Source organism: Lagopus leucura, unplaced genomic scaffold (assembly GCF_019238085.1).
Source record: "Lagopus leucura isolate 7727_CA_CO unplaced genomic scaffold, USGS_WTPT01 Super-Scaffold_100002, whole genome shotgun sequence".
In the NCBI taxonomy this organism is placed as follows: Eukaryota; Metazoa; Chordata; class Aves; order Galliformes; family Phasianidae; genus Lagopus; species Lagopus leucura.
Genome location: NW_024962263.1, coordinates 1,105,790 through 1,127,192, shown reverse-complemented (window position 1 = coordinate 1,127,192; position 21,403 = coordinate 1,105,790). Strand labels below are relative to the sequence as shown.

The 21,403-nt window shown below is 40.3% G+C and overlaps 1 protein-coding gene across 1 annotated transcript in view; it reads right to left on the bottom strand.

Annotated features, from left to right (window-relative positions):
* Positions 1–21,403, bottom strand: part of COL15A1 (collagen type XV alpha 1 chain) — a 107,257-nt gene that overhangs the window by 64,333 nt on the left and 21,521 nt on the right. The window contains exons 3-5 of the mRNA XM_042868953.1: positions 12,351–12,898; positions 9,172–9,246; positions 8,601–8,696 (exon numbers count right to left, since the gene is read on the bottom strand). Coding sequence (XP_042724887.1) covers positions 8,601–8,696; positions 9,172–9,246; positions 12,351–12,898 — 719 coding nt within the window. The remainder of the gene's footprint in view (positions 1–8,600; positions 8,697–9,171; positions 9,247–12,350; positions 12,899–21,403) is intronic.

Sequence of the window (21,403 nt, the reverse complement as noted above, 5' to 3'; positions counted from 1 at the left end):
GATCAACTGGTATCACTGAAATCAACTTGAAATCATACTTTGCCATCCCTGAGACACATGCATCAGCTGGCCGCAATGGAAGAAGTAAAGGACCCTCAACCTTCTTGCAACCACACAAAAAGAAGGAAGACCTAAGAGACAGGGAGAATAGAAGCATGTTTCTACTTGTGGTGGCAGGCATATCCCTTCCCAGCCTACTTTAGTCCCCCAAGTGTCCTTATACAACAGGTATAAGGCTCTGAAACTTGATGAGCAGTCAAGAAAAAAAGAAAGATTATTGCAGTAGATTACTTCCTTCTGTGGGGAACAGAGGCCCAATATGCTACCCAAACCCAACCCATAGGAAGCTGCTCAGGAAGAAGATGTTACTAGAAAACTCACTATCCTGACAGAGCACTCAGCTATTTCTGTTTTTCATGAAGGCAGCAATTAAGTAGCAACGAGAAGTCCTAGGGCAATCAAAAGAGACTTCAGGGCCTTGAAATGATTGGTTAAAAGACTAGTAGTGTTTTTCTGTCTCTTTCTAGTAGCAAGGAATCATATTGGAAGAAACAGACATATTCAGCTGATCAAAAAATGGCTCTGATTCTGGTGACTGGTAGAATTAGATTTGTCTGTGGAATGGTCTACACAATACCAGGCCTGCTGGTGCTTGGTGGAATACACCTTTCCCAGGGAGGGAAAAGAATTTTTGTGCAGTGATGACTGAAAGAACTTTAAACAAGCTTGCTAGGGGTAAAGTACAAAAATAGGCTTGCCAAGATTTCTTATTTGTAAATGGAGGGTGTCTGACATGTGAAGAGGTGACTGCTAGCCATCTTGGCCATAGTCACTGTGAAATAGTCAAGTTTAAAATCTTCGGTAGTAAGGGAAAACTTCCAGAAAAACATTGACTCAAAACATTGAAGTGAGTAGACTACAGGCTGCTCGGGAATAAGTTGGTGATATCCCCTGAGAACAAGCTTTTCATGATCGTGGGTTTCATCCATGCTGTTCAGTTTTTAAGTACCACTTCTTAAAAGCACAGGAATAGGTGATTCCAAAATGTCAGGAGTCAAGCAAGCAGGGCAAAAGGCTGTCCTGGCTGAACAGGGATCATTTTCTAGAGCTTAGGCAGAAGAAAGCACATGGCCACTGAAAGCAAGGTCAGATGACGTGGGAGGAATACGGAGATGCTATTCATCATTGTAGGGAGATAACTCACAAGACCAAAGTTCAATTAGAGTTGAAGCTGACCAGTATCTCAGAGGACAATAAGAAGGGCTTTTTGAAATATATAAACAACCAGAGATAATACTGCTCTGTTATTTGATGAGCATGAAGCGCTCACAAATAAGGAAAGCCAAAAAAGCAGGTATTTTTAATGCCACCTTTGTTTCTGTCTTCAAAACTGATGATGGGTCTGGGGTTCCCAGAGCCCTGTGGAGGTTCTCTCCTAAGTTGGGGAGACTGTGGCTGCAATAATGATCAACTCCCAGCAAACTCCAAGCTTGTGCAGGATTTGCTGCTCCGCCTGGATGCACATAAATCTATGAGGCCTGATAGGATTCATCCCTGAGTACAGAGAGCTGGCTGATGTCATTGTGACATTTCTATCAGTAATTTTTTAAGGGTCTTGGGAATCTGAAGAAGTGCCTATTGACTGGAAAGTGTCCCTGTTTTCAGGAACAATAGGAAAGTAGACTCTGGTAGCTACAAGCCTGTCAGTCTCACTTTAGTGTCTGTTAGCATTGTGGAGAAGATTATTCTGAGTTACTGAAAAACACTTGAAAGGCAACGCAGTCATAGATCACGGCCAACGTGGGTTCACGAGGGGAAAGTCATACTTAACTAACTTAATTTAACCTTTTATGACAGGGTTACCCATCTAGGTGAGTAAGAGAAGCCAGTTGATACAATCTTTTTGGATTTTAGCAAAGATTTTAATACCATTTCTCACAGTATCCTTCTGGATAAAATGTCCAGCATACAGCTAGACAAAAAATCATTGGATTTTATATCTGGGTTGGAGCAATCCTCGATATATATACAGAAAGAGATCTAAGGATTCTTGTTCAGGGCAAGCTAAATATGAGTCTACAGTGTGCCAGTCTACAGGCAGCTACAAGCACCAGTTTTACTCTTCCTGTACTTCATCCTTGAAAGCATCTGTTCACAAATGTATGCACTGCCAAAAAAGCAATGACAAGAACAAGGACTGGTTTTGCATCATGAGATATTTTTTTCTCTGGTAAGGTATGTCTCATGAAAGCCCAGTAAAGAGACACGATCAGATTTTTCTTTGAGTTTTATGTCTGATTGCAACTCTACACATTCTATTAAAAAATGTGCTGGTATATATGTCAACTGAAAATGGAACTGCAAATATACAAAAAACTGATTATTTGTTCAATAATCTTGAAACTTACTCTCAAGTTCCATTATCAAAATGGAAAGCAAGATTTTATCATAAAACATTTAATCTATTATGTTACTTTCATACAAAAAAAGAGGGTGCACTAGATACACAATTGAGTAAATTTACAAACTCTGAAAAAGAGAAGAAATGCAGGTATAATGTCCATCTTCTGTAATGGTGTCTTTATTGTATTATATTATTGTTTATTGTATTATTGAGCTGGTTTGAGCAATTATTACATGTATATTGCCCCCATATGTCACAAATAGCAGAAAAACTAATCAAATACATATTAAAAACTAAAACCAGATTATTTTATAGTTTTTGTGAGCTTTTTAAGACTTTGAAAAATAGAAAATACATCAGCACCACATGAGTATTCTGGATACTTCTTTTTCAGCTAATAAATTATTAAACTGGACAAGATATACAAGGAGCAGCTGAGGTCACTTCATTTGTTCAGCTTAAAGAAAAGATGGAGGTGTGACTCTATGGTCTATAGATTCCTGATGACAGGAGTGGAAGGACAGGTACTGATCTCTCTCTGCTGACCAGCAATAAGATCCAAAGGAACAGCATGAAGCTATGCCGGAGGAGGTTCAGGTTGGATAGTAGGAAAAGGTTCTTCACTGAGAGCGTGCTTGGGCACTGGAACAGGCTCCCTAGAGAAGTGGTCACATCACCAAGCCTGCTGGAATTCAAGAAGCTTCTGGATATCTCAGATATATGGTTTCTTTATTGGGTGGTCCTGTGAGTAGTGAGGAGTTGGAGAATATGACCCTTGTGGGTCCCTTTCAATTTGGGATATTCTATGGTTCTGTGATCCTTGTGAGCCCTTTCCAACTCAGGATATTCTATAAATCTATGAAACTGGAAATCAATTATCCAAAGAAGGACCTGGGGTTGTCAGTGGACTGAAAGCTGAAAATGAACCAGTAGTGCATTCTGTCAGCAAAGAAATATATATTAGCAGGAGTTCTGACTGATAGATCTAGGGATACTGTAAACTTCTTTCATTCAGCACTTGTTAGACCACATGTAGAATGCTGATCCAATTTTGGTCCCCAATTACAAGACAAATATTAGTAAACTGGAATGGGTCCAGCATATGCCCAGCAAGACAGACAAGATCTGGAGCACTTTCCATGAGCAGCCAATGAAGGAACTGGTGTTCTTCAGTCTGGAGGAGAAAAGCCTTCTGGCTGATCTTGTGGCAGCCTTCCAATGCCCACAGTAAGATTATGAGGAATATGGAGCTAGGCTATCACAGTAGTGCTTGGCAGCAGAAGTGACAATGGGAACTGAGCTGAAAAAAGTGATGTTCTGACTGAATGTAGGGAGATATATTTTCACCATGTGAATAGACATGCATTGGAATTAGGTTGTACAATGAGACTGTATAATCAACAACCTCCATTGTTTCCATGACCAGATTGGAAAAAGCCCTTAGAAGTGTGATCTAACCTGATTGTTGATGCTGTTTTGGAAAGAAGGTTGGACTAAACAAACCTTCCATCTACCTGAAATGTTCTGTGATACTTGATTGTATTTTTATGATTGCTGATTGATGAATACGTAAAGCTAATGAGAAGAAAAGAACTCTGTTCCTGAGAGGAAAAAAAAAATCCTTATAAAACCAATACTCCAACACAAACCAAATGGCTTCAAGACTCATGAACTAAAAATGAAAACTCTTTTTTTCCCACTTTTCCTTTCTGGCATTGTCTGTCATTGCATTTCTGACATACAGAGTGGCGGTATTTTTTTCTGAGAATTCCTATAGATGTGCCAAAGACAGTTTTTGGCTGAATAGCAAACTGTCAGGGAAAACACAGAAAGATTCTTTACAAAAAAAAAAGACCTCTTACAGAGATTATGAACACCTCCTTTTTTTGCTGATTCACTGACCTAAAAATTATGTAAGGTCCATTAAATGGAAACGTGCTGAAACAATCCAAAGAATGCTATCTATTTCAGGACTCCAGTAATGCAACTGGAAGCAGAGCCAGCAACGTGCCCTTCTGGCAAAGAAGGCCAGCATCATCCTGGTCTGCAATGAGAAGAGTATTGCCAGGAGGCCAAGGAGGGTGATTAGGGTTAGGAAATCTACAGGAGGAAACTGAGGGTGCAAAAATTCACATGAACTGAAAAGAACAAGCCAAGAGATTCAAGGGGACATATGCAGCTGAGATCCACTAAACACAAACATACACACTCCTGGCTCAAGCACTTTCTGTATCACTGCTCTGGGAAGGAGGAGAAGTGAGCAAATGACTGTATGGTGCTGAACCACCTGCCAGGTTAAACCACAAAAGGCATTTTGGCACTCAGTGTGGGACTCAAAGTGTTGACATAACAGCAGATCTGACTGCAGTGTGTTAACAAAAGGTGTTGTGGTAGTAATTGCTGATCATTATGTTAATTTTTCCCCTAATTTATGTAGACTCTTTGAGAGACTACTCATACTACCGTGTAGCATGTGGCTTGCTGTTTATTTTCCTTGCTGTGTTGTTGTTGTCTTCTCTGAGTTGCATTGAGGTTTCTCTTTTGCTAAGCTGTGTGGCCTTTGCCAATATTATGATAAAATTTGGCAGCTGAGAAACTAACATTGTGTGGGTATTTGGCATTGCAGTTGTCTTTGGGCAATGGAAACCAAACTGTTTGATAGTATTAGTAATTACAGCCTTTGCTTTGTCTCCTCAGGGAGCTTAGCTATAAAGGAGATAGAGGAGGGCACTTTCCAGCAGTTCCTCAGCCTCTCTTTCACTTTCTTTCTTTGCCTAGAGCTCAAGAGCAAGCTACTACAGCTCTTGAGAATTATGAACACCTGTGGGATGTTCAAACCAGAGTGCTCCTGTTGCAGTGTATCGTGAATGTGTTTCAGGTTATGTTTGAGATTAAACAATTATTTTAGAATATTGCCCAGAGATCTGCCCTGTGGTGGGATAGTTCTGTGTGGCAGAGAGTGCAGAATGGTATGGGCGGTTGTCTAGAGCACTGCACCCCCAGTGGTTTGAAACTTCACTTCTGAACAACTGCAGAAACCTGAAAAATTAATAAAACATTTGGAGAAAGTCTGCTGTTGCCCTAGCAATCCTAAAGAGGTACAAAACACTGTGGTGTGCTGAACTGGCCTGTGCCTACTGAGCTCTGTTCAACACTATTCAGCATCCTCAAGGCAAAGAGAACACATCTGGATCTGATAACAATGCAATGGACCCTCCAACTCCTATGGCAGCTGCAATTCCTGCAACAGGTGCTGTGGTTGCTCTGAGCATTGTGATCACTGCTCACCTACTGCCACTCCAATCCTTGTGATGAGTCCTGTGGTTGCTTCTGCTGCACGTCCTGTGCCTGTTCCAAGTACTGTGTCAAAACAAACAAACAAACAAAATTCCTCCCAAGGGAGGTGCACCATGCCCAGAAGTTCAGACCTGTGGTTGCTCAAGCCTCTTCAGTGAACTCAGTGGCTGCTCCAAATTCTCTGACAGGTCCTGTGGTTACTGTAACTCCTGCACTAAGCCCTGTAATTGCTCCAACTCCGATACCGATTCAGTGGCTGATCCAAGCATGTGATGAGACCTGTGACCACTCAAAACCACTCAATGAGCCCTGCTGTTGCTCCAGCTCCTGTGACAGGTCCTGCAGCTGCTCCAGTCCTTGTTACAGACCCTGTGGCTGCTCTAACCCCTGTGATGGGTCCTGCAGTTGCTCTGACTTTTATGACAGAACCAGCAGTTGCTCTAACCCTTCTGGTGGGCCTTGCAGGTGCCATGACCCTCACAATCAGCCCTGTGATCACTTCAATCCCTGTAAAAGTTCCATGGTTCAAACAGAGAATCAATCAGTGCCAGTATCAGCAAGATGAAGAAAAGTCTATGAAAGTCAGAACATTTAGCAAAGAGAAACTTATAAATTCAGAGAAGAAGCAGAAGAAAGTGGATCCATCACAAAGGCAAAAAGAGGAAAAAACAGAAACCATCTGACTCCTAACACTGAGTGAGCTGCGAGATTTGTGAAAAGATTATGGCTGTTGTACAGGTGATGGTGGAGCCAGTATCCTGGACCTAGCTGGCAGTGAAGCCCAGCAGCTGAGATCCCTTTATAGGGAAACTGGCACTGACAAAGCAATTGGAAAGGAGACACAGTCTTTCACCGAACGGCAGCCACTCTTGTCAGTCATGCGGGAAAGATGTCTCTTCAAGGAAGACCTGGTATTTAGCTCAGGCAAATAGATCACCATGGAGAAAGGCATTCAGTACTTGAGGGAAATAGCTTTGGTAGAGGTGGTGTATGGAATTAACTTGGTTGATAATACCAACTCCCAGAATCCAGATGACATTAAACATATGTGACTGATGTGGAGGAGAATTGTATGGAATGTACCATCATTGTATGCCAGCACCCTGTCAGGAATGAACTGGAAAGATAATGAAAGACCAACAGTGGATGAAGTGGTCACCCTACTTGGGCAAAATGAAGACTCTCTTTCTCCCTATGTGCCCATGTCTCTGTTGTGGAAGAAACTGACTCAGAAGTTTGAAGAGAAAGAAATAAGGCTCAGCGACTCACCTGCCTGTACATACCAGTATTTCAACCATTAGAATTCAGAGACAATAATGTAGCAGTTCAGACCTCTGGCTGCTTAGAGTGTATGAGTTTCTCACTGGCATCGTGGGGCAGCAATCAAAACAGCTGTGTGAGAGGTGTGAGCAGGTAGACAGTCTGCTCTGCCTTGTGAACCAGGTTACAGGATGAAATATGTTGATTAAAATTGTCACTGGGGACAAAAAGAAGGAAGAGGGAAACCACAATTCAGCCATGCACAAACAGGTTGTTTCAAAGGAAACAACACAAACCCATGGCAGTCTGTATTTAAACCCAAGGCAGACTGTGTCATATCAGGTTGAAGAAAAAAACTGCAAAGCTGGAGGCAAGAACACAAAGGAAAAGAGAGGATGGAAGCAAATCTGTGCCCAAAGCTGCAAATGAAAACCCTCCTTGCCTGCTCCACTCCACCAGGTGCCTCTCTACCACAGGTATGAGGTCCTGAATGTGAAAGACCTGTCTGAAGGTGGTAACAGCCCACTCAGTCCTGACATGCTAATAAAACCAAACCAGGAAAGGCCTTCCCCCAACACCAAGACTACTACACTGAAAAAGAGATGAGAACTGTGGGTGATTCCTGCCTACAGGGGGCTGAGCATCCAATATGCAGAACAGAACGTCTTCTGTCTTCCTCTTCTTGTAATGAGGCAGTGCCTGCTGGTGAAACAGGAGAAAGTAATGGGGAAGATCAAGGAAAAAGCCTAAAAAGAATTAAGGAGTTATCTTTTAAGGAAGTGACAAGAGCAACTGCTTAGCTGAAGTGCCTCTACACTAAGGCACACAGCTTGGGAAACAAGCAGGAGGAGCTGGAAACTACTGTGCTGCTTGAAAATCATGATATAGTTGTGGTCTCCAAAACCTGGTGGGATGGTTCCCACAACTGGAGTGTGGCTGTCAATGGCTATGAGCTGTTCAGAAGGGACAGGCAAGGAAGGAAGGGAGGAGGTATTGCTAACTACATCAGGAAAGGAATGGAATGTGAAGAGCTGTCCCTGAAGGACAATCATGAGCCAGTTGAAGGTCTATGGGTGACAGTTAGAAACTGAGGCAGCAAAGGAAGCCAATGTATGAATCGACGAATCGATGAATCAATGTAGGACACCAGATCAGGCAGAGCCTGTGGATGAGACATTCTACCTCCAGCTACAGGAAGCATCATGAATGCATGCACTCGTCCTGGTGAGGGACCTCAACCATCCAGACAGTTGCTGGAAAAGTAGCACAGCACAAATTCCACTTTTTAAAAATTCTCTTCCACATCCCACTGGGAAAGGGGAGAGTAAGTGGAAGTCTGTAGCACTTAGCCACCTACCAGCTTAAAACACAGCAAATGATAATTGTTCCAGATAACTGTCATATTTGCATTCTTTCCTTGTTGTTATATTCTTCTCAAGGCACTTGTTGTTCCTTATCAAATAAACCATCCTTTTGATCTGATGTAGTGCAGTCACTCTTGTGGATTAGTACATATTGTTCTCAGAGGTGCCTTTGGAAGCTGCTATAAAGGAAAAACTAGTGGCAGAATCTACACCTTACTACCTGAAGAAGCAATATTAAACCAGAAAGGTAAAGTGAATAAATCCAATAAATTTACCCTCATGAGAAGGTGAGAAGGCACGAGTTCTTCTTGTGTCTCAGTAATGTCTTCATATTCTTGAATGCTGCCATTGCCACTGATATCCCCCGAAGCCTGTGAAAATCCAGTCATAACAGCCAGTTCACAAAAATCAGAGGAAAAGCCATGTTCTCCAAGGAATTACCTACTTCTATGCAGAAAAAAACTTATATCTACGTATGTACGTACGTATGTATGTATTTATTTATTTTTCCCAGATTAGGGAAGCCTCAGTCTCATTATGATGTTAACTTGTTTTGATGCTTAGGATATTTCATGAAGATGAACTTTTAGATAACTATTAAACACTGTTCCGTTTTTCAAGGATGTTACAGACAAAAGAAAAGGATGTTTTATATTAAATCACAGCTTCACAGACTGCACAGTAAAAAAAAAGATACTTTCGTATGGAGAATTTAAAAAATTGTATTGTCTTGACAAGAGGATATAATACAGTTAGGCCTATGAAAAATATCCCATGGTAAATGACTTTGAAATCAGATATACAGGAACTGAGGACAGATAAAGAAATATTTGTAAGAATACTCACAGCTGGATCATCATCTTCACAATGATCTTCGGTGGCTCTTGGGTCAGATCTGATTGTCAGATGTTGAATTGAACCCTACATGAAACAAGAAAAGCAGTTCTAGGAAGTAATATTTCATCGAGTATGCACAAGAAAGAAAAACAAATGGAAAACAGACTATAAAATCCTCTACTTGCTTGGAAAATTATTTGAGGCATGAATTTATATTTTTAAATAAACTCAATTTAAAAGTATAAATATGTTTTCATGTTCTGGTCTTGCAATAAAATTTGAAGCTGCCAGACTATGAGTTTTAGGTCAAGAGAACTGTTAAATTGTTTACATACTTTGTCTTTCATCTGAAAGATAGATTTCTAGATTCTGGCTAAGAGCCTTTGAAGTGCAGCCTGCTTTTTTTCCTGGTTAAAAAGTACATTGCTACTGCAAAAATTGCAAGTGAAAATCCATAAAAAACAGGCAAAGGATTGTGAGGGAATACAGGTAATTGGTGAAGAAATCGGGGGAGAAACCAGCTTTAAACCTCAAATCAGAAAGAAAGGAGATGGGATTTTTGATTAACAAATGTTTCTGAGTTGCGATTTACATTTCTCACTCTGACATGCTGAAGAAGCAGGAACAGTCATTTTAATCATTTAAATCTTATCTTGTCTTTTAGATTGCAAAGATTCAAAGAAATGTGCAGGACATTCCCTTGTTATGAGGTTTCATGGAGTTGGGCATGATAGACACATAGGGTAGAAAGACAAGTATGGACGTCAATCACCATGATCTGTGTCTTCCTGTTCCGCTCACTCTACGTATTTTGCCTTCCTACTCCTGCACTTTTTGTAGGCAACAGCCTGAAGAAGCTGCCAGATTTAGCCTTTGTCTCCACATAACTCCTAAAAACGTATTTATCTGGTGACTTCAAGGAACTATAATGTTTACACTACGCAGCAACATTTTGGTTGTGTTCTGTGTGCTGACTGTGGTCACGGACGCATAGCAGATTTGCTCGTTCAGAGGTAAAGCCTGAGTCTTGGTGAGGAAAACTGCAACCTTTGTTGAGATAAGAATCATAGGACGGTTTGCTGTTGTTTAATATAACAAAATAAAATAAAATAAAAAGAGAGAATAAAGCAAATTCCAGTGTTTGTTTGTTTGTCATGTCCTACTTTCTGGCTCCCTGTTTCCACTGCTGCTGTCTTCTCTCCCTTTCCTAGAAGCTTTGGGGAATTATAAGCAAGGGAATATTTTGAAAGCAACTTTTCTGCTGGATTTGAGAATATTCCAGAAAGGAAAAAGAAACAAACATTGAGATTCTTTAGTTGTCCTATAATCATCAAAGGCCACAAAACTTATTACGTTGGTACTTCCTGAATTTGCAGACAATCTTAGATAGCAACTCAGTGATTTGAGTCACCTTTTTTCTCCTATAATTAGACAGTGGCCGAATCAGATATTGAACAATGTTAAACTAACCAGTTTACTGAAAACTACACATGAAAGGATATGCAAACAGATACCTGAGCTATCTCTTGGAAGTGATGAGTAATTTTCATGTTATGAGTAAATCATGTTTGGAAAACAAATTTTCCTCTCTTTCTTTTATCTGCAGCTCTGGAAGGCGAAGGAAGCAAAATGAAGAGCCCTAAGCTTTTCCAAGAAAAGTTACTGTCTGCCATATATTCCAACCAAGAAAGTAATGGTCAAATCTGTTACAATACAGAGGATGGGTATGAGGTACTGTAGACACTCTCTAGGTCTTGTGCCTGCGGTGCCTTCTCAGTTAAAGCTGTTTGCAGACGCATCATCACTAATTCAGCATGATTCGGTTCATTTCTTTTTTGCACATTTTTTACAGGAACAAGGGTGAGAATTTCCTTTTTGTTCCATAAAATCTGATTACAGTTATGTCCTTTTGTGTCTGGCAACCAGGGCTTTGGACAGATGAATTCCCGTGAGCCAGAACAAAATAGCAACTGACCTACAGAGACATCTGTCCAATCTGCTGTGAATTGTTTCTATTTGGGGCAAAATGTTCTTGTCTGAGCAGCTAATCAACAACGTAATTTTTCTACTTTGGAACAATTCTGACATATGATGCATGAAGAAATAAAAACACAAGAGCACTGTGTGAACTAAAGCATACATCACAATTCATAGCAATGAAACAGGCAAATGACTGAAATTTGTGTACTCAGTATAGCATACAAAAAAAGCCTGTTTCAGTGGGAAATACCTTAGGGTGTAATCCACTATGCATTCCTTCCACAGTATTTACAGATTTATTGGTGATAATCTCAGAAACTGATTATCAAACATGAGTTGTCCAGGTAGGGTACCCAAATCAACTGATTTTCTTGAATGTTTCTTATTCCTACTAGTAATCAGGGAGCTCCAATAGTCCAGTCATTCTAGCTGTCTGGGTAGGGAAGCATGAGCAGGCATTATCCTACATATCCCTTTCTACCATTTATTTGCTACTAATCAATATATCTGTGTAATTCCTATTAGAAACAGATAAATTACAGATTCCTATTAGAGACAGATAAATTACAGAAACACATTATTTTTGTTGCTTATCTACTGAAGCTCACAACCTGTCAATACACTTGAGCTTCGGAAATAATATCTTGTTTTCCTAAAACAAATATGTTTTTTTACTTTTTGTACTGCTCTACCTCTTTTTGGGAAGAGGTATATCATAAACTACCATGCAATTTTTGAAGTACAGAAGAAGTACAAAAGCAAGACATAAAAGGTGTGACATTTCCATTACAGTTGGTCACCTGCTCAATAACCTTGGAAGCTCAATGGCTGAGATTTCCAGTCTGAATACAGGTGAAAGACGCTTACATTCAAGTTTTGCAATAGTGGTTTAGGTCCATTCCATTTTTCTAGAACTGAAAAGCTTCAAGTAGTATATAAATTGTAGAAACAGCTTTATTTTATGTATATCTTTATCTCTTCCTGATATTGTGTAAAATAAACGTATCTAGCTAGTAAGAATTTAAAATATTGAATTTTTACAAAGGTATTATTCTCAGAAATTAAACAAATGTATATGCTGAAATCTGCCTTTCAGATAAAAGACTATACAAATGTAAGTGATATATTTACTTTGATATTCTTAGTACAAAAACCTAGCATTGGGCTCAATATCTGGATCAGATGTGAATTTATTGCATGGTACTTACTGTGAACTTTTCCAGGCCTGTGGCTCCTGCATTACCAACAAATATCCCAGAGCCAGACTCAAATACCAAGGCTCGATCCGACCTCTGAAACTGAACTCTCTGATACTCTTCACAGTCCATGAACAAAGCAATGCTATTTCCCTGAACAGTCACTGTAAATCTATTCCACCTATTAGTCATCACTGGCACTTTAAATGAAGCTGCTTCTCGGGAGATACTAGAGCCAGGCTCGGTATAATACATAATTATTCTCTGGGTGCTCTCATCAACTGGTGAAAGTCTAATTCCCAAGTAAATAGTTTTCTGGAAGGCATCTGTTATTGCAAATAGCACTCCTCCACGATCACTGTTTGGTTTCACTGTAACTACAATTGCAAAATCTCTATAGAAAGGCAATGGTATTATAGCACTTGTCAATCGACCAATGTTGGCATCTGTACCAAAGCTATACGCTGGAAAACCTCCGTAGCCAGTGACAAAGTAGACAGAAGGAGGGAGTGGAACTCCTATTAACTCTGTGAGATCAAGATGTTCTTTTGAGCCTCGTTCTGTAAAGTACGAGAAAAAAAAAAGTTATTTATTCTTGACGTTCACAACCCATTTAATTTCAATCATTTAATGAAGATCTTAAAAACTGTGAAGCAGTGTTAAGCTACCGTTGACATGCTGCTAATGCTTTATGTCCCAGTTCAATTAGTGCTTAAACATGCCTAGTTATGTGTATATGTCAACTTTTGTTATTTGACTAAACTGAGATTACTCACATGCTAAAAAAAGGTCCATGTAAACATTTGGTGAAACTGGGATGTAACAAGTACTTCCTACAAAAGATATTTTATTTTAGCTGGCTATAAACTGCAAATAAATTTTATGCAAGTGCTTACGGCATGTATTCAGCAAAGATTTTTTCAAATTAGATGAGAACAGAGAACAGGAAATCTATACAAAGTGCATAGCACAGTTTCACTAAGCCAGGATAAAAATTGCGGTGGGCTTGTTGTAACCCTTGCAATTAGCCCATCTTCCAAAGCCAATTTCAGATTTTAAGTCTTTTTTTTTTCCCCCCCCTCAAATTTATCTCCTTAGTTTCACTATGTACGTAAGAAAACCCTTCAGTATCAGAATGAGAGAATTTCTACTTAACATACAGAAGTAAGTACCTCTGGCAAACAAGCCCAGAGAGCAGATTCCTTACTGGCAATGCAGTAACGCTGATAACATCCAATTTTAACTAAAGTTTTGGGCAGGCATACTTTAACAGTATAACAGGAAAAAAAAACAAACATGCAAACTAGCATCCTACTAAGAAGTGAAAAACAAGCAGAAAAAGGTGCCATTTTTAATCCCAGTGAGTGATTCATATTTGAATCTATTCAGAGTTCCACTCAAAACTAAAGCCTTTCCCTTCTTTCTTCCGCCTTTGCAGTCTCCTCTAACCTTGTATTTTTAATTATCTAATTCTATCTAAAAGTCCCTGTTCTTTAGGTTGGTGTATATTTTCACTGGTTTTAGAACATTTATGTTATGCAAAAGCAAACAAAGTTCTTAGGGTATGTCTTAATGTAGCTACACCATATAAAACTGTAATGACTCATGCTGTAAACTCCAGTAACTAGGTAACTGTTGACTTTCTCAGCAGACATAAAAAAAATTACTCTAACTCCATGAAATTCAGGTTTTTAAATCACTTTCAAGATCAAATGCATCCTAGCTTTTTTTCTAAATTCTTCTTCTTTCTTGAATATCTTCAAACCATAGATAAAGAAGGGAGGTATTTGGAATTGTTGTGTAATTCCCTTCTTTCTCTACCTCAAACGCCACATTTCTCATATGAAGTACATCACACAAAAACTGCAGCATGGAAAACATGTCTTGTGTTAGAAAAATACAGATGAGGCAAACAGTCTTAAAACATCACTAAGAACAAATATAACCTGTGATCCAAGCTTCACGTTTCCATTTGTCTACCATGGCAGATGTAAAGAACATCTTCCAGGTAATCTATGGTGTTTAGGTGCTTCTTTGTACCTAGTTGGCCTGTTGTTCACCATGGCTACCACTACTAGTGTTCCTAAGGCTTTTTCCTGTGACAACATCTCTGTATTATGAAAATTGATTAAGATAATGGACGTGACATTAAGCAAAATCAGCTTGCTCAGATCACTGGTGTCACCTATAGTAGGATGATGATTATGTTACAGAGGGCAGGAGCTAAAAGCAGACCGCTTGCTTTCAAGTACATTAGCCACAACAGGTGGGAGCAAATCCCTAGATCTTTTTTTGTAAAAGTACGTACAGAAACTGAAAAGTTCACCTGAGGTGAGTAATGTTGAGGCACATGGAGCTGGCTTCTATTTCTACCTACCTGTCCCCAGATTCTGATACACTTTATGCTGAAATTATCCACATACACTACAGTCATGGTTTGAGCTGAAGTTTACTGGTTGTATGCAAACTAATGGGATGTACATGGTTCAGAATAGTTAACAGTTGGTTTCTTAGAATCTATGTTCTAAGTCAGTATTTTAATTTCAGCTCAGGACATCCTGGCAACCTGAAATACCTCAAGTTCAGACCTGTGTCTGCTTCCAATAACTGTACTATTTCTACACGCCCCTCTGCCCCACTGTTCCAAGCACTGTGTTTTTGTATTAGCTAATCAACTCAGGCATGATAATTGGCCATCCAGAACGAGAAATTGAACAATTAATCTCACAACTTTCACCATAGATTCTCATTAAGGTACTAAGGTGCTACTAGCATATCATGAGGTTGGAGGTTTCAAGCATACAACAGGGTGGATGCCTACTATCTGCTTACATAGGGAATCCTCTGTCACAGAGGACTTAATGGGATGAAAATAAATGGAGAAAAGGACAAAATTATTTGAAATGAAGAGAATTTTACTGACAGTGCCACCTCTTTGCCTGCAGTCTAATCCCTCAAGGGAGACAACGACCTATGCCCAGGCTGACAATTTGAAACAAAACTGTACAAAACAATAAAAAAATGATTGTAGGGAATAATATAAAAGTCAGTTATAAAATGACTTCTTGTTCCATGATTTTTAAGCATTCCCAAGTCTTTCATAATGTGTATATTTTTGTAGCGTGGATTGATACAGCATCTTAGCCTTTTTAAACTTATTCAGCTATTGTAACTGCAGCAGTTATATAGGCTGAAAAAATCCAAATGGAATAGTAATGGAAAAGGTATGCTAGTCTATCCGAACCCTGCCAACAAAGGGAACTGAAAAGCTTTGCTTAGAATACCCAGTAAAAGTCAGGTAAAATATGTACAGATTGCACTGCGTTCTGAAACCTTGCAAGATGGTTCTGATGAAAGAGGAAAATAGAGAGAGGTTTTTCACCTGAACTATACTTCTCTTATTCATTACTCATATGGAGTATCAGACTATGTGTTGCAGCATTTTTCATTGTCCTAGTGTCACTGCAAAGATATAAAAAATGTTTTACCTGTCCCAAAGATGAAACAAATTCTCATCTCTTCTCTGTGCATTAGCTTCAACATTTGCTTGCTTCCACTGACTGGATGAAGTCTGAAATTCTCCATACATAATTTTTAGAAAGTATCAAAGCGGTATTTAGAAACAGAAAAACTAGCTCCTTCTCTAGAAGATATTTTTCCTCAGACATCTTTTTCCTTTTCATCTTTAGGTGAAAAGAATATTAGGAGTTGTGTTTATGGTGGTTTAACACTGGTAGGTAGCTTAGCTTTACCACGTTGTCTCTCACTCCAACTCCTCTAAAGGGCAAGGGGAGAAAATGCGTTGAAAAATGCTCACATGCTGAGATAAAGACAGAGATCACACATCAGTTACTGCCACAGGCAAAACAGACTAATCATAAGAGAAATGAAAGTAATTTATTGCCTATTGATGACAAGTTAGAACAGTGAGAACTGAAAATAAACTCCTTCCCATCCTCCCACTTCTACATGCCTTCCTTTGAGAGTCATAGGCAAACTGGGAATGGGAGTTAAGGTCAGTCTGTAAAGCTTTGTCTTTGCTGCTCCTTCCTTCTCACTCTTTTTCCCTGCTTCAGTATGTGGTCCTTCCAATAGATGTCGTACTTCCCAAACTGATCATACTTGACTTCCTACAAGCTGCTGTTGAAGAACTGCTCCAACTTGGGTCTGTACCCTGGGGCCCATCCTGCATAAGCAGATTCCCCCAAACTCCAATTTCATCATAGACTTCTTTCCACAGTTGCAGCTCTAGCTGGGAGCCTGCCCCTTTATGGGCTCCTCCATGAACTGAAGAGGACACTCAGACATTGTGAGTGTCTACTATTAACCACACTGCCAGGGAAATACATGGATGAATTGCAAGCAATATGGATACATATGTGAATCAGTTGCCCTAGTCTTTTTAGGAGATTTCAGTTTCCCAGACAGAAACTGGGAATATCAAACTGCTGTGACAAGCAAGTCTGAAGAATTCCTAAAGCACAATGAAGACAATTTGCTTTGATAAACACATAGTGAGCCAACTAGAAAAGATGATCTCCTAGATCTGTTTGAGAATAGAGAAGACCTTGAGGAGATGTGATGGTAGGTGGCAGTCTTTGCCACAGCGATCATGAAATAGTTCAAAATTGTTTTGGTGTAATGAGACAAAAGCTCACCAGAGTTGCCAGTTGGCAGCTTAAGAGAACAAATTTTAAGTGACTAATAGAGCTAGTTAGCAGTGTTCACTAGGAATTGGCTCTTCAGGGTTTAGGGATCCATGAGAACTGGCCCCAATACCACATTTAAAGGACAAGGAACAAGCAATCCCATTATGTAGCAGGTCAAGCTATTTATAGCAAGCCATTTTATTGAAGATCTCAAGCAGATAAACTTCACAGTGGAGGCTTGTGATGGGAGACTCTTAGTTGAGGGTCATAACCATAGCAAAATATCACGAAAACAAGGACAGGGAGAGTTGGGGTGCTCCACGTCCCTCCCTTTCCTGAGCAGGAATGGTGGAGCCCCTGATGAGACGTGACTCTAACATGATGTGAGCAAAGTCAGTAGTATTGGCAGAAGCTCCCCACATATACAAAGGCAGCCCCTAGGGAGCGTGAGTAACTGGAAGCATGGCAAATAGGATGTAAAACAGGGCACTGCATGTCAGTAGATCATGACCCGGCAGTTTGCATGGCAGTTCATGTGGGAGGGCAAGAAGAGAGGATGCACTTTCCTCTCCCCACTTGAGAGGCCAGCTCAACTATTGGTCCTCATCTTTTCAGTAGAATTAGATCTAGCAGTGGTCTACATTCAGCCAAAAGGCACTGCTAAAAACAACACGGTTACTCAGACCAATCACCCACACAAACACGCAGCTGTCCAGGTCTCTGGCTATAGGGAGTGCTTGAGGCTATTGCAAGTATTGGATAGATACTGCTTATGTGCAGTGTGAACAGGTGGGTGATCTAAACACCTGCACAGCTAAAAGAGGAGGTAGAAAAATTAAGAAGCATCAGGGAACATGAAAGGGAGATCAGCTAGTGGAGCCACACCCTTCCACTTCTTCAAGAAAGTCACTGACAGGACACTCTACAACTATCAGAGAATCCCCATCCTCTTATCATTAGGCAGAAGAAGGGGACCTAAGAGACAGGGAAGAGTGGAAACAGGTCCCTGATTGGGATAGCAGGCAAACCCCCTCCAAGCCTACATCATCTCTCCAGGTGCCCTTGTAGAAAAGGTAAGAGGCCCTGGGACTTTAAAACACAGGTAAGTGAGGATGCAGAGGGTTTTTGAGGGTGAGTCAGATACCTCCATGTCTTAAGACTGCTTCTACCAAGAATAAAGCAAGTGTAATTGTCATAGGTGACTCCCTTCTGAAGGGAACAGAGGGCCCAATATGCTGACCAGACCCAAATCAGACTGAAGCCTGATGCCTCCCTTGAATCCAAGTCAGGGATGTTACTAGGAAGCTCCTTAGTCAGGTATGGTTCTCTGATTATTATATACTTCCGATAGTGAAGGTTGTCAGTGCTGAGGTTGTGGGGAGAAACCCAAGGGCTATCAAGAGGGACTGTAGGACATTGGGATGGTTAGCTGAAGGAGTGGGAACTCAGGTGGTCTTTTCCTTGATACTGCAACAGGGAGGGAAAAAAAACTGAGAAGAATAGGAAAAGCCATCTGATAAACACTTGGCTAAGAGGTTGATGCCACAAGGAATTTTGTTTTTTTTTTGTTTTTAATCAGAGGATTGTTTATTCAGCACCAGGCTTGCTGGTGACAAATGGATTTCACCTGTCTCAAAGGATGAGAGGAATTCTAGTCCACATGTGGGCTTGTTTAGAGGTCTTGAGACTAGGTTTCAGGGGGAAAGGGGATAAAACCAGGCTCATTAGAGATGAGTATACGGGCAGCATACTAGGTTTGAGATTCCAGACTGGAGACTTGCCAATGTGACACCCAGCTACAGCAAGGATGTTGGAAGGAGGATCCAGGGAACTACAGGGCTGTGAATGTGGACTTGGTATCAAGAAAAATTACAAAGCAGATTGTCTGAAGTGTGATCACATGGCATGTATGCAACAACCAGGGGATCAGACCCAGACAACATGGGTTCTGCTTGACCAACTTGATCTCCTTCTATGACCAATGACTCACCCAGTAGATGAGGCAAAGGCAGTGGATGTATTCTGTCTAGACATTAGCAAAGCCTTTGACACTGTTGCCCCCAGTATTCTCCTAGAGATGCTGAGAGCCTATGGTTTGGACAGATGTACTCTTTACTGGGTAAAAAAGTGACTAGATGGTTGGGACCAGAGAGTTGTGATGATGGGAGCTAAATCTAGCTGGTGAGCAGTCACTGGTTGTGTTCCTCAGGGTCTTGAGGTCAGTCTTGTTTAATATCTTGATGATCTGCATGAGGGAATTGAGTGTAAGTTTGCAAGTGACACCAGGCTGGGAACAAGTGTTGATCTGCCTAAGGGTAGGAATGCCCTACAGAGGGATCTGAATAGTCTGGATTGATAAAATGAGGCCAACTGTATGAGCTTCAGGAAGAGCAAGTACCAGCTGCTATGCTTTGGTCACAGCAACCCCAGGCTTCACTACAGGCTTGGGGCAGAGTGACTGGAAAACTGTGTGGAAGAAAATGATCTGAGGGTTTTAATTGACAGCAGGCTAATCATGATCCAACAGTGTGCCCAGGTGTCCAAGAAGGTTTGTATCAGAAATAGTTTAGCCAGGGAGGTGATCGTCCCCTTGCCCTTGGCACTGGTGAGGCCATGCTCTGAGTATTGTGTTTAGATTTTGGCCTCTCACTACAGGAAAGACATTGACACCCTGGACTATGTCCAAAGAAGGGCAATGAAGCTGGTGAGGGGTCTAGAACATGAGACTTAGGAGGTATGGATGAGAGAACTCAGATTGTTCAGTCTGGAGAAGAGGAGGCTCACAGGAGACCTTGCTTGCTGCACTCTACAGTTACCTGAACAAAGGCTGTAGAAAGGTGAGAGTAAGCCTCTTCTTCCAGTTAGCTAGCAATAGCACAAGAGGTAATGGTCTTAATTTGCACCAGTAGAGGTTCAGGATATTAGGAAAAATTTATTTTCAGAAAGAGTGATCGAGCATTGGAGCAGTCTGCCCAGGGAAGTGGTGGAGTCACTGTCCCTGGAGGGTTTCAAGACAAGGATAAATGCTGCACTGGAGGACATGGTTTAATGACCCTGGTCGTGATGGGCTGATGATTGGAGTAGATGATCTTGTAGATCTTTTCCAACCTTATGATTCTATGGAGGAATGACATATGTGGCCAAGGACATTAGGGTTGTCAGTATGGAGAAGAGCAGGCTCAAGGGCAACTCACTGGTCTCAAACTTCCTGAAGAGAAGTACAGGTGAGGTGATGGTCTCTTCACCCTGGTCACTAAAACGACAAGACGCATCAGAATGGCACAAAGCTGCACCACAGAAAGTCCAGATTTGATATTTGGAAATACTTCTTTACTGTGAGAGTGATCAAGGACTATAGCAGGCTTCCTAGAGAGGTGGTTGATGCCAGTTGCCTGTCAGTGTTCAAGGGGTATTTGTACAATGCCCTCACTAACATATTCTAACTTTTGATTACCTTTGAAATGGTCAGGCAGTTTGACTTGACAATCTTTGAAGATACATTCCAGCTGTGTGTTGTGTTCTAATCTATTTTTTTCCTTTGTGTTTGCTAGAGTGCTTTTTCTCCAGATCCATGCAAAAATCTGTTTGTTTGTTTTTTTTACAGTGATATTGTAAATCCAAAAGGAAGGCTGCAGTCAGTGGGAGCTGTAATACTTACACGGAGAATCGGGCTCAGCATTCTTTTCTGCAAAATGTTTTTCAATACTTTTTATCAGCTCCCGCTGTTACGTCATTATCACTCTGCCCTCTATTGGACAAAAAAAACAACCATGTAGTTCTTGTAGCTAATACATTACATAAAATATGCATCTATACTGCAGAGAATATTCTTCCTATTTTTCTCTCATCTGATCTTGCTGGAGAAATGTTGTTTCAGTATTACTGTGTCTTCAAGCTAATCAATAGATTTGTTTCTTTTCCATACAAGCTATTTTTCAGTTTTTCTACTATAATCACATACTTGACTGCTGTTGGCTGTTCCTTATGTATATATATATATATATACACACATATACATATATATTTATGGCTGTTTGTTTATAGAACCACTTTTTAATGTGCATGAATATTCTCCTAAACAGAAGTCTGTTTAAAAGATAACCTTTTTTTTTTCAGCCATAGAAGTATAAGCTATCAATTATAGCATAGGCATTAAATAATTACTGTCCTTCTTTCATCAGAACAGATGAGAGGTCAAAGTGGAAAATATTTAACAATTTGATTACGGTGTGTGGTAAAGCCAACAGAGCTATTAACCAGTTGATTGAAATTCATCAATTGTTTGTTGCATTACTTAGGGCAATGTTACGGACTTTCTGTATTTAATATAAACATTCACCTACTTTAATCATCGTGAATGGTTGTGTGTATAAGTATGTATGTGACTGTAAAGAAAAAGAAAGAACCCCAAAGAAT